At 43.7% G+C, this 12,705-nt stretch overlaps 1 protein-coding gene across 2 annotated transcripts in view; it reads right to left on the bottom strand.

Moving 5' to 3' along the window:
- Nucleotides 1-440: 440 nt before the first annotated feature.
- Nucleotides 441-12,705, bottom strand: part of slc2a4rg (SLC2A4 regulator) — a 69,458-nt gene continuing 57,193 nt past the window's right edge. The window contains exons 4-10 of one of the 2 annotated variants that reach the window (XM_080764394.1): nucleotides 12,213-12,469; nucleotides 10,962-11,062; nucleotides 7,377-7,562; nucleotides 6,266-6,407; nucleotides 2,999-3,145; nucleotides 2,487-2,623; nucleotides 441-1,358 (exon numbers count right to left, since the gene is read on the bottom strand). In XM_080764394.1, the coding sequence (XP_080620520.1) occupies nucleotides 1,247-1,358; nucleotides 2,487-2,623; nucleotides 2,999-3,145; nucleotides 6,266-6,407; nucleotides 7,377-7,562; nucleotides 10,962-11,062; nucleotides 12,213-12,469 (1,082 nt within the window). In that variant the 3' untranslated portion in view covers nucleotides 441-1,246. The remainder of the gene's footprint in view (nucleotides 1,359-2,486; nucleotides 2,624-2,998; nucleotides 3,146-6,265; nucleotides 6,408-7,376; nucleotides 7,563-10,961; nucleotides 11,063-12,212; nucleotides 12,470-12,705) is intronic. The other variant, XM_080764395.1, reaches the window with a different exon arrangement.

Below are 12,705 nucleotides of genomic sequence, written 5' to 3' on the forward strand. Positions count from 1 at the left end.
TTTCTGAAGAACGTTTGAATTATTGTGACGCATCTGCGAATATCGACGTTAACTCTGCAATAGCGGGTATGCGCGAGACATCATACCTGGAAGTTTTGCGGGAACGCCTACTGAGTGGCAAAACAAAAGAAGCTTGACAGCCCCATACATCCACACAGTAAAGTTCTATCTGATTGCATTAAGTTTAATGGTGTTAAACTCACTTTGCCACTCAATTTGCCATTCACTTTATGCAATGCGCATACCCTCTATAGCAAAAAAATAAAATAAAACGTTAGGCTGTCACTCATCATAAAACACTCCTGAACCACACCTGATAGCTTACTGTAATAACTCTGTATGAGAAATCACTTTTTTCAGTTTTGTTATACCAAAAAAAGCTTATCTGAAATATTCAAAAAGTTCGCCTTTGAATTCAGGCCATGAAAAATATGTAAGTAAAAAAAAAAAAAAGTATACCAGCTTTCAATGTTTCTGCTTTCTTAAATCTTTGACAGATAAAAATCCTCAGTCTTATTAGCAAATATAGGGATGGGGGAGGGGGGGCAGAGCCATAGAATAAGACAGAGTTACGACAACTCCGTTCACTTCATGGGGCTTCAGTCCAATGGTGGCTCTTCTATCTAGACTTCTATTGGCGAAGAGCATTGCAAAGAGTCCTGGACCTGAAGGTGGCAGAATGCACTGGACTCAGGCAACAGCCCAGCTTTAATGATCTTAAATCCCTTTATTTTAGATCATTATTTTAGTAAATAGTACACCATAAACATTAGAGAGACTTTAGTTGTTACTGTACAATACTTTAAAACAGTTGTCATGTTGCACACATGCCTAGAAATGCTGATATTTGCGCCGCCCTCGTTGAAAACAATGTATTTCAAACTCCAGCTTGTCACTCTCCAGGCTGCACGAACAGCGTTCGAGCGCTCATTTTTCTGCCCCCTCAATGTCGTAACTCTGTCTTACTCTATGTGGCTCTGGGTCGGTGGGGGGTGGCGGGGGGCGTTGAGGCAATCTTTTTTACACACCAGCTGTATTCGTATAAATGGTGAGAGCAGACAAAGCAAGATGACCAACCCCCCCCTGCTGGTGGCTGAGGGGAGGAACAACAAACCCCCCCCCCCTGCTGGTGGCTGAGGGGAGGAACAACAACACCCCCCCCCCCTCTCTCTCTTCTCAGTGGAACGGCCCGTCCGTTCCTCACTACTGCACCTCCATACGATGCGCGGGGGGGGGGTTGTTTGATTTAATCGGTGAACCTCTGGCAGGCTTTCTTCCAGCGACAGGCAGTGCACCACATGTCTCTCTTCTCCATGCCGTACACCTTACGGCACTTCTTGGCCTCGCCGCGTGGCTTCCTATACAGGGAACAGGAAACCACAGCACCATATTTAGGACCTTTTGCATTATGTCTGTGAGGTCGTCTAGGCTGGCGTGGTGCAGCAAGACTCCATCTTAAGCTCTTAAGCACTTGCCCAATAGCCTCAACGACCATACATCACCATTCCATGTTGATCTGACCCCTCCAATAGGCTTGGGCAATATATCAATATTACCGTTTATCGTGATATTTGAAATCAATATCGGTAATATCGTGGAGTATATAAATAATATTGAATACCGATAATACCGTAATATCGTAATTTAATACCGATAATACCCAATATCGTAATTTTACCGTCATGTAAATATGATTTTTCTTTTAAATAAACATCTACATTACTGTATGTGTGTGTCTGTGTGATGAATTTACAAGTAATTCATTTTAAACAACTATAATTTGCTTAAAAACTTAGTGTCCATGCATTGACTGGCACCGACGCTGAATTACGGTGACGAGGCGACAGCAGCGTTGTCGGAACCGCCTCCGCCCAGGAAAGCAAACAAAACATGGCGCCGGTGAGAGTAACAAGTCCTAGCAAGTTGGTTCATAAAAAAACATACTGATGTTTTGCAGCATTTCGGGTTCCAGACAAATTAAAAAGGCTGATAATCGATAATACCGATAATCGCGATATTATTCACGGTATCAATACCGATATCAAAAAATCAATATCGCCCAAGCCTACCCTCCAATGCCAAAGTGCCGGCGCTCGCCCAGCAGTCTGCCGTCAACGAGGCGTATGCGTGGACGCGACCTCGCCCAGTTGGCTTCTCACCCTCAGGCGACTTACTGGTATAGATATTCCACTGTTATTAGCTTACGTATAATTCTCCATGACTATTTATATGTGTTGTTTGGGCCGAACAAATAATTTGAAAGAAGAAAAAACGGCAGGTTACAACACTTTTTTCTTTGTAATTATTTGTTTGGTCCAAAATATTGTGTTTGTTGTCATGAGTTGTCACGACTCGAGTTGGCTTTTTCCGTGGCGTAACTTTAAATAAATACCTTTTGAAATGTCTATGGGAATCATTTCCTGGGCCTGGCACTCACACTCACACTCACACTCACACACACACACACACACACACACACACACTACCTGGTTCCAGGGGCGGGTTTGGGTACAGTGCTGGTCAAAGTGTGGTTCTTGGTGGAGGGGGGGTGAGGGGGGGTGCTGTTGGACGCTGGTTGTCTCTTCTCCCCAATGCTCACTGTCCGGACGTGAGACACCGGACCCTGGGGAGAGAGAGAGAGAGAGAGAGAGAGAGAGAGAGAGAGAGAGAGAGAGAGTTTTGGACCCAATGTTGGCTTTGACAGCAAACCTTTGATGTAGTTTTAGTTTCATGAAGCATGAGGTCAGTCCGTTGCTCTCTCCCCAGGTTGGCAGAGGGAGTGTAGAGCCCAGGATTACATTATTAGACAATTGGGAACTCGGTGAGAAAATATATAATAATAATAATAATAATAATGTTGACTATAGGCAACATTTTGGCCAATCAGATGTGACTATATACAGCCCTAATGGACCTAGAAGGGTTCTGCCTGGCGACAGCAAACGAAAGATAACCTTTTTTACAAGAGATGAAGAGAAGAGCAGTTACGTGGACTCACCACCGGAGGGAGCCCTTTGAAAAAGACAGGAGGGTTGTGCCAGGAGACACTGAGTGCCACGCTGCCATTCACACTGTTCCCACCAGAGGGTGCTGTTCCACTGTTCACACCACCACTAGATACTGGGATACTCACTGGGGCAGTGGCCTGGAACAACACCCACACACACACACACACACACACACACACACACACACAGTGTAAGCACATGTGGGCGTCAAGGCGTGGCAAAAAATCTGCTCGTGGCAGGAGTCTCTTCCTGGTTTTTAAACAGCCGGTGGATGGAAATGAAGCTCCGCCCACGCGGCACAATGTCGCATGGCCGGAGCTTCATTTTCCATCCACCAGCCAAAATGAAGACGAAATTTTTTCGTCGACTACCTTTTTTCACCGAAAAAAACTAAATGGAAACTAAATTAAAACTAAACTATGATGACTAAAACTAGACTAAATATATTGACAATTTCGTCAACAAATATAAACTAGACTAAAATGTTAGGAAGGGACTAGTGGACAAGAGATCCAGTATAAGTAATTTTACACTTGGTTGCATGCTGAAAATAGCTGATCTAAAAGCTCGCAACGTGTTGCGCTGCGGCGCGTTGTGAGCTTGTAGATCAGCTATTTTCAGCAAGTGTAAAATCTGTCATTACGACGGCATTAAGGCCCACCAAAATATATTGTAGTCGACTAAATCACCCGTAGATTTAGTTGACTAAAACATTCCAGGTGACAAAAATGTGACTGAAAGTAAATGTAAACTATTCAAAAGAATATGACTAAAACTAAAATAAAAACTTGCTGCCAAAAACAACACTGCCACTAGCTGTCTAAAAACCAGGAAGAGACTCCTGCCACTGCGCGGCTTTTGGCATCTTGGTGACGCTACAGTGTGCCTGCACGGACACACAGCCCAGCATGGAAAGATGAGACAGAGTTAAGTCAGAGTGGGAAAATGTGGAATAACCACAAGCCTGCTTGCTGGTTCCTATTTGGCTAATTAGCCAGGGTCCTGGTGGCGCTATAACAGGCCAATGTGAAAAGTGTGCCACCCCTTCTGGGAGGTTAGACATAGCATTGGTCCGACTGGATTAAGGTTAGTGAGGGGTGCGTTAAAACGACCGGATTAAGGTTGGTGAGGGGTGCGTTAAAACGACCGGATTATGGTTGGTGAGGGGTGCGTTAAAACGACCGGATTAAGGTTGGTGATGGGTGCGTTAAAACGACCGGATTAAGGTTGGTGAGGGGTGCGTTAAGACGACCGGATTAAGGTTGGTGAGGGGTGTGTTAAAACATCTTCATTTTGTAATGTTTTGAGAATAATAAGTGTGAGTCTTCATATCAGTTAATGTGACACAATAAGCAATGAATCCCTCCCTATTTATTGTGGGATTGTGAACATCTCTCATCTCTCCCCGTTCAACGCTCAAGAGCTCAACTATATTGATTATTGTCTTAGCCATTATTCCATTTATTCTTTGTTGATAATTGCAGACTAATCTAGAAGCGTGTTTTATATCAATGAATCAATGGAAATAAATACAAATAAAATAAAATAAATTTCTTTAACCAATTAATTAATTTGTCTGGTTAATTGCATGACAGCGTGTTTTGAGCTTGTTGAAGAGCTAATTTGTGCTCTTTTTGCTATATTCTGTTGTTGCATATAGCCTACTGTAATGTGCGCACATAGTCACATTACCCATTAACACAATAAGCGGAATTTCTTTCAAAATAGAAGCTCGGGGTGCCGGGAAAATATGGCCGCTTTTACTCTGTAAGCCCCCCGTCCCCCCCTCCCGTTCCGGACACAAACCGGGAGCCATATTTTTGCTTGCTTACCTCGCTAAGATTACGATATAAGTCGCTGATGATCACTCGCTTCAAATTTTGAGGCATGTTGAAGTCAGAAATTAAGAGCTTAGTATATCCATCTGGTCAAAACCACGGAGAAGATACCCTTTCAGAACGACGAGTGGCCCAGGAAATGATTCTCCATTCATTTTATCCATAGGCTTTTTAAAAAGTATTTATATAAAGACGGTTACGCCGCGGACAAATTTAAGCCAACTCAGATCGTGACAAATCATGACAATAATTACAATGTTTTGGGCCGATCAAATAATTAGTAAGAAGAAAAACAAAACAAATAGTGTTGTATCCTGCCTTTATTTTCTTCTTTCAAATTATTTGATCCGCACAAAATTTTGTGTTTGTCGTCATGATTTGTCACGATCCCATTTGGCTTTGTCCGTGGCGTAACCGTCTTTATATAAATACTTTTTGAAAAGCCTATGGAGAAAATGAATGGAGAATCATTTCCTGGGCCACTCGTCGTTCTGAAAGGGGGCAGGACTGCGACGCTCTATTGAGAATGGGGCCAACCAACTGGGCCAAGTCCTGGACTGGAAGTAGGCAGAAACGCATTGGACTCAGGCAACAGCCCCAGCTTTAATGATCTTAAATCCCTTTATTTTAAATTGTTTTGTAGTAATAGTACAACATAAACATTGCAGAGACTTTAGTTGTTACTGTACAATGCTTTAAAACAGTTGTCTTGTTGCACACATGCCTAAAATTGCTCTTATCGGTACCGCCCTCGTTGAAAACAATGTATTTCCAACTCCAGCTTGGCTCAGTTCAGGCTGCATGAACAGCGCTCAGAGTTTCTGCCCCCTCAATGTTGTAACTCTTCTATTAGATGGCTCTGGGACGGTCTAAATGGGTTAACGTTCCTTACTTACTCAGTGTGCGGACCTTACTTTTGGTTCCGTTGTCATTAGTCAGTGTCAGTGTTGATTTTGTCAACTAAAACTAAGACGAAAAATGTTGTCGACTCACCGATGCAAAATTACATGGAAATAAAATAATAAATATACTGACAATTTTGTCAACAAATAAAATAAAATAAATTAAACTGCTGCCAAAAACAACACTGATTTGCATTGATTTATTGTACTTTTCATTCTCTTACCTTTTCAGTAGTCACAGCATATTCATCTCCAACACGATCGCACCCCTGACACTTTTAATTTCATTCTGGATGGGAACCCCTTTTGGTGTTACCTAAGCATTATGTTACAGTTTAGCTATTGAAAAATAGCAGATCTACGAGCTTGTAGGTCTACTATTTTTGAAAAATCGTATAAATGCGGCACAAATCTTTGAATATATATTCTTTCAGAGCAAACGTTTTTTTATTTTGTGACGTAAGGCCTAAATGGGTTAATGGGTACAAATAAATACATACATAAAATCAAATCTAACCTGGTAGGCGTGATCAGTCCGGATGTGGCATAGGGTGGAGGGAGCTGATTGGCTGAGCAGGATGGGGGCGGGGTGATGATCCTGCTGGAGGAGCGGAGCCTGCGGCTGGCCAATCACGCTGATGTGCTCGGAGCGCGGGACGCTGCAAGCGTTGGGGGGAATGAGGTTATTAAAGGTAACTAAAACTAACGAGAAAAGTAAATCTAAAATAAAAAAATATTTTTTTTTATCTCCATATAAATAATATATAATAAATAACCACAATTCTTTTGTTCAGAAACCAGTCTGTGTATCATAGGAGGGATGTGGGGCAGTTCAGAAACCAGTCTGTGTGTCATAGGAGGGATGTGGGCAGTTCAGAAACCAGTCTGTGTCTCATAGGAGGGATGTGGGCAGTTCAGAAACCAGTCTGTGTCTCATAGGAGAGATGTGGGGCAGTTCAGAAACCAGTCCGTGTCTCATAGGAGGGATGTGGGGCAGTTCAGAAACCAGTCCGTGTCTCATAGGAGGGATGTGGGGCAGTTCAGAAACCAGTCTGTGTCTCATAGGAGGGATGTGGGCAGTTCAGAAACCAGTCTGTGTCTCATAGGAGGGATGTGGGCAGTTCAGAAACCAGTCTGTGTCTCATAGGAGGGCTGTGGGGCAGTTCAGAAACCAGTCTTTGTCTCATAGGAGGGCTGTGGGGCAGTTCAGAAACCAGTCTGTGTCTCATAGGAGGGCTGTGGGCAGTTCAGAAACCAGTCTGTGTGTCCGTCCGTCTCCCCCCCCCTCTACAAGCTTGTAGCGTGGCACGCTTGTAGATCTGCAATTTCTTTCAACAGCGAAAGTACAACATAATGCTTTAACCCATTTTGGGCGGGAACGCCTTTTGGTGTTTTAACCCATTTAGGCCTGACGTCGAAAAAAAATCTCTTCAAAATCCTGACAGTTTTCTGAAAAACCTTATGTTTTCTGCATCAGTGGTTCTCAATATTTCACGTCAAGGACCCCAACAATTATATGTAATATGCCTCCGCCCCCCCCATCTGAAAATATGTTGTTCCAGGGACCTCCCCAGAAGCAAAGATTTGAGTTAAAATGTTCACTTTAAATCTACCCAAACTATTCTGACCTTGGGAAGAAGGGGGCCACCGCATGATGGCCGCCGCTGTGGGGGAAGAAGGGTGGCGGTCCGGCCGTGGTGGGGGAGGTGGGCGTCAGGCTGGACAGACCCTCGGTCAGCGAGTCCACGTTGACCTCGATCTCGCTGTAGTAGAAGTCCTCCTCGCCGTCGCTGAGGTCCGAGTCGCTGCTGCGCCTGGAAACAAACCAAACCACAAGGACACACAGTACATTCAGTGTTCAGTGCAAATTTGTTTTTTTAGTTTTTTAGTCCTGGTCTCTTGAAAAGTTTTCGTTTAGTTTGAGTCACATGTTAGTCAACCTGGAATGACTTAGTTCTAGTTTTAGTTTTATCATAGGATTTTAGTCGACTAAAATGCATTTTAGCATTGCTGAAAATAGCCGATCTACAAGCTCACAACGCGTCGCAGGCCGGCTATTTTCAGCATGCAAACCAATTGTTAAATGACTTATACTGGATCTCTTGTCCACTAGTCCCTTCTTAACATTTTAGTCTAGTTTTTTTAATTTGTTGACGAAATTGTCAGTATATTTAGTCTTAGTTTTAGTCATCATAGCTTAGTTTCCATTTAGTTTTCGTCAATGAAAAAAAGGCAGTCGACAAAGACAAAAAAACGAGGCGCGACTTCCCCCCTTCTTCTCCGTTGGTTTTTATTTTGACTCGAGTGGGTGGGGAATCCCGATCATAGACTGTAACGGTAGCCACGCCCCTCAGAACATACGCGACTTCATGGTCATTCTTTTGATAAATGGGACCATCATTTTCCAAAAAGAATATTATGACATTAGAAATGAGACTTTAAACTAGTGACTGGAAGCAGAAAGTATTCATGACCATGTTTATTAAGGTAATACAGTCTAGGTGAAGTTGGGCCCAAATACATGGACTTCTATGGGGCTATGGGTTTTTCTGGGTCCAGTGATAGCACCACAACAGGCCATTATATGAACTTTCAGGAAATCCCGGTTTCCTTAGTTGCTTCACAAAATATCTGTCTGACTGCCCCCCTGGTCACATCACAAGAAAGGTGGGTGAAATTCTTAAGCTGTGCATCTTAACCCATTTAGACCCGAGACCAGATTCTACAAAATGTCTTTCATGTCAAGGACCCCCAGAATTATCTGTATTTGGCCGCGGACCACCATCTGTTTTTCCAGGTACCCCCCCTCCCTCCCCAGCAAGGATTTGAGTTAAAAACGTTTGCTCTGAAATAATATATATTCAAACATCTTCACGATTAAAAAAGATAAATAGCAGATCTACAAGCTCACCGAGTGCCACGCTACAAGCTTGTAGATCTGCTACTTTTGAAAAATCATGGAAATGTGGCGCAAATCTTTGAATATCTATTCTTTCAGAGCTAAAGTTTTTAACTCAAATCATTGTTCTGTGGGGGCAACATATATTTTCAGATGGGGGTCCACAGCCAAATACAATTCTTTCTGGGGGTCCTTGACATGATAAAGTTTGAGCCACCACTGACACAGAATCATAGGGTTTATCAGAAAACGGTCAGGATTTAGAAGCACTCGTTTCCTCCTCTAAACAGCAGGGGGCAGTGAAAGCCAATCTATATAACAGACCAACTAGGAGAGGCCACTATCACTATATCTTCCTCTCCCTCTCCCCCTCTCTCCCTCTCTCCCTCTCTCATGTTGCTGATGTCTGAGGTGGGCGGGTTTTTCAGTACCTTCATGGTGCTCAGTGACATCATAGAAGGCCTTCTACAGGCAGGTGTTGGGGTGAGTTTAACATTTTACTTATATTACTCATATATCCATATTTGTGAAATATTAAAGAAGAGTACCTCAGGTTGCCATGTATTGCTGTACAAGTGCTCTAGGGAACAGATATTCAAAGTGCAGATGAGATGAAGGTACGGATGCCTGCAGCAGTGTTGATTTCGTCGACTAAAATCAAGACGAAAAATGTTCCGTCGACTACCTTCTTTCACTGACGAAAACTAAATGGAAACTAAATGAAAACTAAGCTATGATGACTAAAACTAAATACTGACTAAAATAAAATACTGACAATTTCGTCAACAAATAAAAACTAGACTAAAATGTTAGGAAGGGACTAGTGGACAAGAGATCCAGTACAAGTCATTTTACACTTGGTTGCATGCTGAAAATAGCAGATCTACAAGCTCACAGATGACATTTAGTCGACTACAACTAGACTAACACTAAAACATTCCAGGGTGACTAAAATGTGACTAAGACTAAAGAAAAACTATTCAAGAGACTATAGGACAAAACACTAAAAATCAAAACTTGCTGGCCAAAAACAACAATGGCCTGCAGTACCGTTGAAAACTATAGCTTTCACATGTGTTTCTGGCTGTAGGCCTATATACAGTAGGCAGGAAAGGTCCCCCCAAATGCTCTTCATAGCCATGTTCAAGAATTCTGTGTTTAGTGCTCAGAGCGTGAAAGCTGAGGACAAAGACATTCCAAAGACCAATCGAAACCTACATGCACATCACGGAACTGCTCCCCCCAAAAACAGAGGTAAAGTTACCGAAAAAACAAGCCTACTTTGACTTATAAATGTATACATTTAATCTGCCCAAATCAATAATCTGTTGGAATGAAAACCTTCTTCAACATTCAAACTGTGTTAATATGAAAAAAACGTTTATTTTGTAATTTTGTGCCTTTTCATTCTAGGCGAGATGAGGACCATTTTGTCAGATGCGGTCACATTTGCTCTATGTTGGATCATAATCCAAGTACCTATCATACCCGTTATGTCTGATTTCCTGATCCTCAAGGTTCCATGTGCTAACACAAAGCTACAGTAGGTAAAGCAGCATTCACTGTTAGTGGTCCTTTTGACTGGAATGAGATCCATAAGTCCTTCAAAATCACATCACTGCCTTCCCTGGGACAATTCAGGGAAGTTATTTCCAGCACTTTTAGCTCAACATTGTAATTGTTTTCATGAATTATCTCTTATAGTTCTTTTGTTTTCTGATTCATATATTTAAGCTTTAAGCCTGGAAAGGAGCCAGCTTAGGTGGTTCGGACATCTGGTTAGGATGCCTCTCGGGCGTCTCCCTAGGGAGGTCCTCGAGGCACGTCCCACTGGGAGGAGACCCCGGGGCAGACCAAGGTGCAGTTGGAGGAAACACATCGACTCACTGGCCTTGGAACGTCTCGGAATCCCCCAGGAGGAAGTCACTAATGTTGCTCTGGAGAGGGAAGTCTGGAGCTCTCTGGTGGAGCTGTTGCCCCCGTGACCCGACTACGGATAAGCGGTTGAAGATGGATGGATGGATGGATGGATAGATATGTAAGATTTCTGTTGTAAATTGCTGACTTGTATATTGTTGATTTGTGTTCTGTATTCGGCTACATTGAAAATGAGGGCCTGCCCCTCAATTGTACTCCGAATTGAAATAAAGGTTATGATGATGATGATGATGATGATGAGGCATGTGTGTGTGTGCGTGTGTCTCACCCTAGGTACATGGTGCTGTGTGTGTGTGTGTGTGTGTGTGTGTGTGTGTGTGTGTGTGTGTTTGTGTGTGTGCGTGCGTGTGTGTGTGCGTGCATGCGCTTTACTCACCCTAGGTGCACGGTGCGCACATGCCTCTGGATCCCTGAGGAGGTGCTGAGGACCTTTTCACAGTTCTTCCACAAACACTTAAACATGACCTTCATGGAGTTCTGAAACACACACACACACACACTATGGATCAAAGTTCTCAGTCGACACGACTTCGGGGGGACCTCGACACAACTCAGGGGGCCACAATGCAGGTTTTCATAGTAAATAAAAGAAAATAAAACGTTTTTGAAATTTTTCGTATTTTATTTTGAAACCCTGCAATTATAACATTCAGTATATTTTTTGTGGTCTGGGGTTTTCTGGCTCAAACAAGTGCTCTAATGTTACTGTGGACTGTGATGTGAGAATCCACAAATCACATGAATTTGCCAGCAGATGTCACTGTTGAGGGCCTGATTTTGCCTGTTTTATTTTTGAGTGGAACCACTCCAAGGAGCTCATAGCGCGGCACTCGGTGCCGCGCTATGAGCTTGTAGATCTGATCTTGTAGATCTGATCTTGTAGATCTGATCTTGTAGATCTGCTATTTTCCAATAGCTAAAGTATAACAATCATAAAACACCAAAAGGGGTTCCCGCCCCCAAAATGGGTTATGGGGAGTTCATGAACATTCATCTATGGGAGACTGAATGCCAGCCTGCCTGCAAGGTGGCACAGAGCTCTGCACCCCCGTCATCACCCCCATGCCATGCCGTCACACTGTAATTAGAACGCAAATAGAAATCTGACACTACACTGGCAGAGATAGAGAGAGAGAGAGAGAGAGGCTGGTGAAACGTTACACCTCGCTCGCCCCAACTATTACAGAACTTTGATGTGTGTTGACAGACTGACTGACAGAGTAATTATGTGCATTCAGCTCTTCCTGCTAAGAAGACGCACGCACGCACATGCGCACGCACGCACGCACACACACTGCGGCTGTCATGATCATGCCACTTCACTCAACGACCCATTGTCATGCAAATAGCTGCCATTACCGCTTAAATGAATCGTGTCTTCTGAGTTCTGTTCCGTCATACAGTCTGGAGCGACGGAAGCTCTGATCATGAGTAAAATATGAAGGCTTCCGTCATACAGTCTGGAGCGACGGAAGCTCTGATCATGAGTAAAATATGAATGCTTCCGTCATACAGTCTGGAGCGACTGAAGCTCTGATCATGAGTAAAATATTAATGCTTCCGTCATACAGTATGGGGCAACGGAAGCTCTGATCATGAGTAAAATATAAATGCAGGAAGTGCTCACCTTCCGCTTGCGGGGTATGGGGTCCTCGAACAGGAAGTGCGTGCCGTCCGTGACGCCGTCCTCGCTGACATCATCACCGTGGGACGACGAGAGCAGGAAGCTGTCCTTGGCGAGGGTGTGGTCGTTGCTGAGGGGCGGGGATGGCGTGGAGGGCACCGATTGGTCGCTGCAGGCATCCCAGCTCCAGTTGCCGCTGGTGGAGCTGCTGTAGCTGGCCGACAGCGCCTCCTTCCAGCCCCTGCTGGCCGGATCTGGAACTGCAGGGGGAGAAAAATGACATCATCATCAGCGCATGACATATTTTTGTTTGCTTACCTTACCTTATCTTTAACAGCAATGTAAAATCAGTCCTACTCTACGGTGCAGAGACATGGAGGACAACAGTTAATACCACAAACAAAATCCAAACATTCATCAACACCTGTCTGCGACGAATCCTCCAGATCCGCTGGCCAAACACCATCAGCAACAAGGAGCTGTGGCAACGCACCAA

This window comes from Protomyctophum bolini (genome assembly GCF_963924005.1).
Source record: "Protomyctophum bolini genome assembly, chromosome: 5".
Taxonomy (NCBI): domain Eukaryota; kingdom Metazoa; phylum Chordata; class Actinopteri; order Myctophiformes; family Myctophidae; genus Protomyctophum; species Protomyctophum bolini.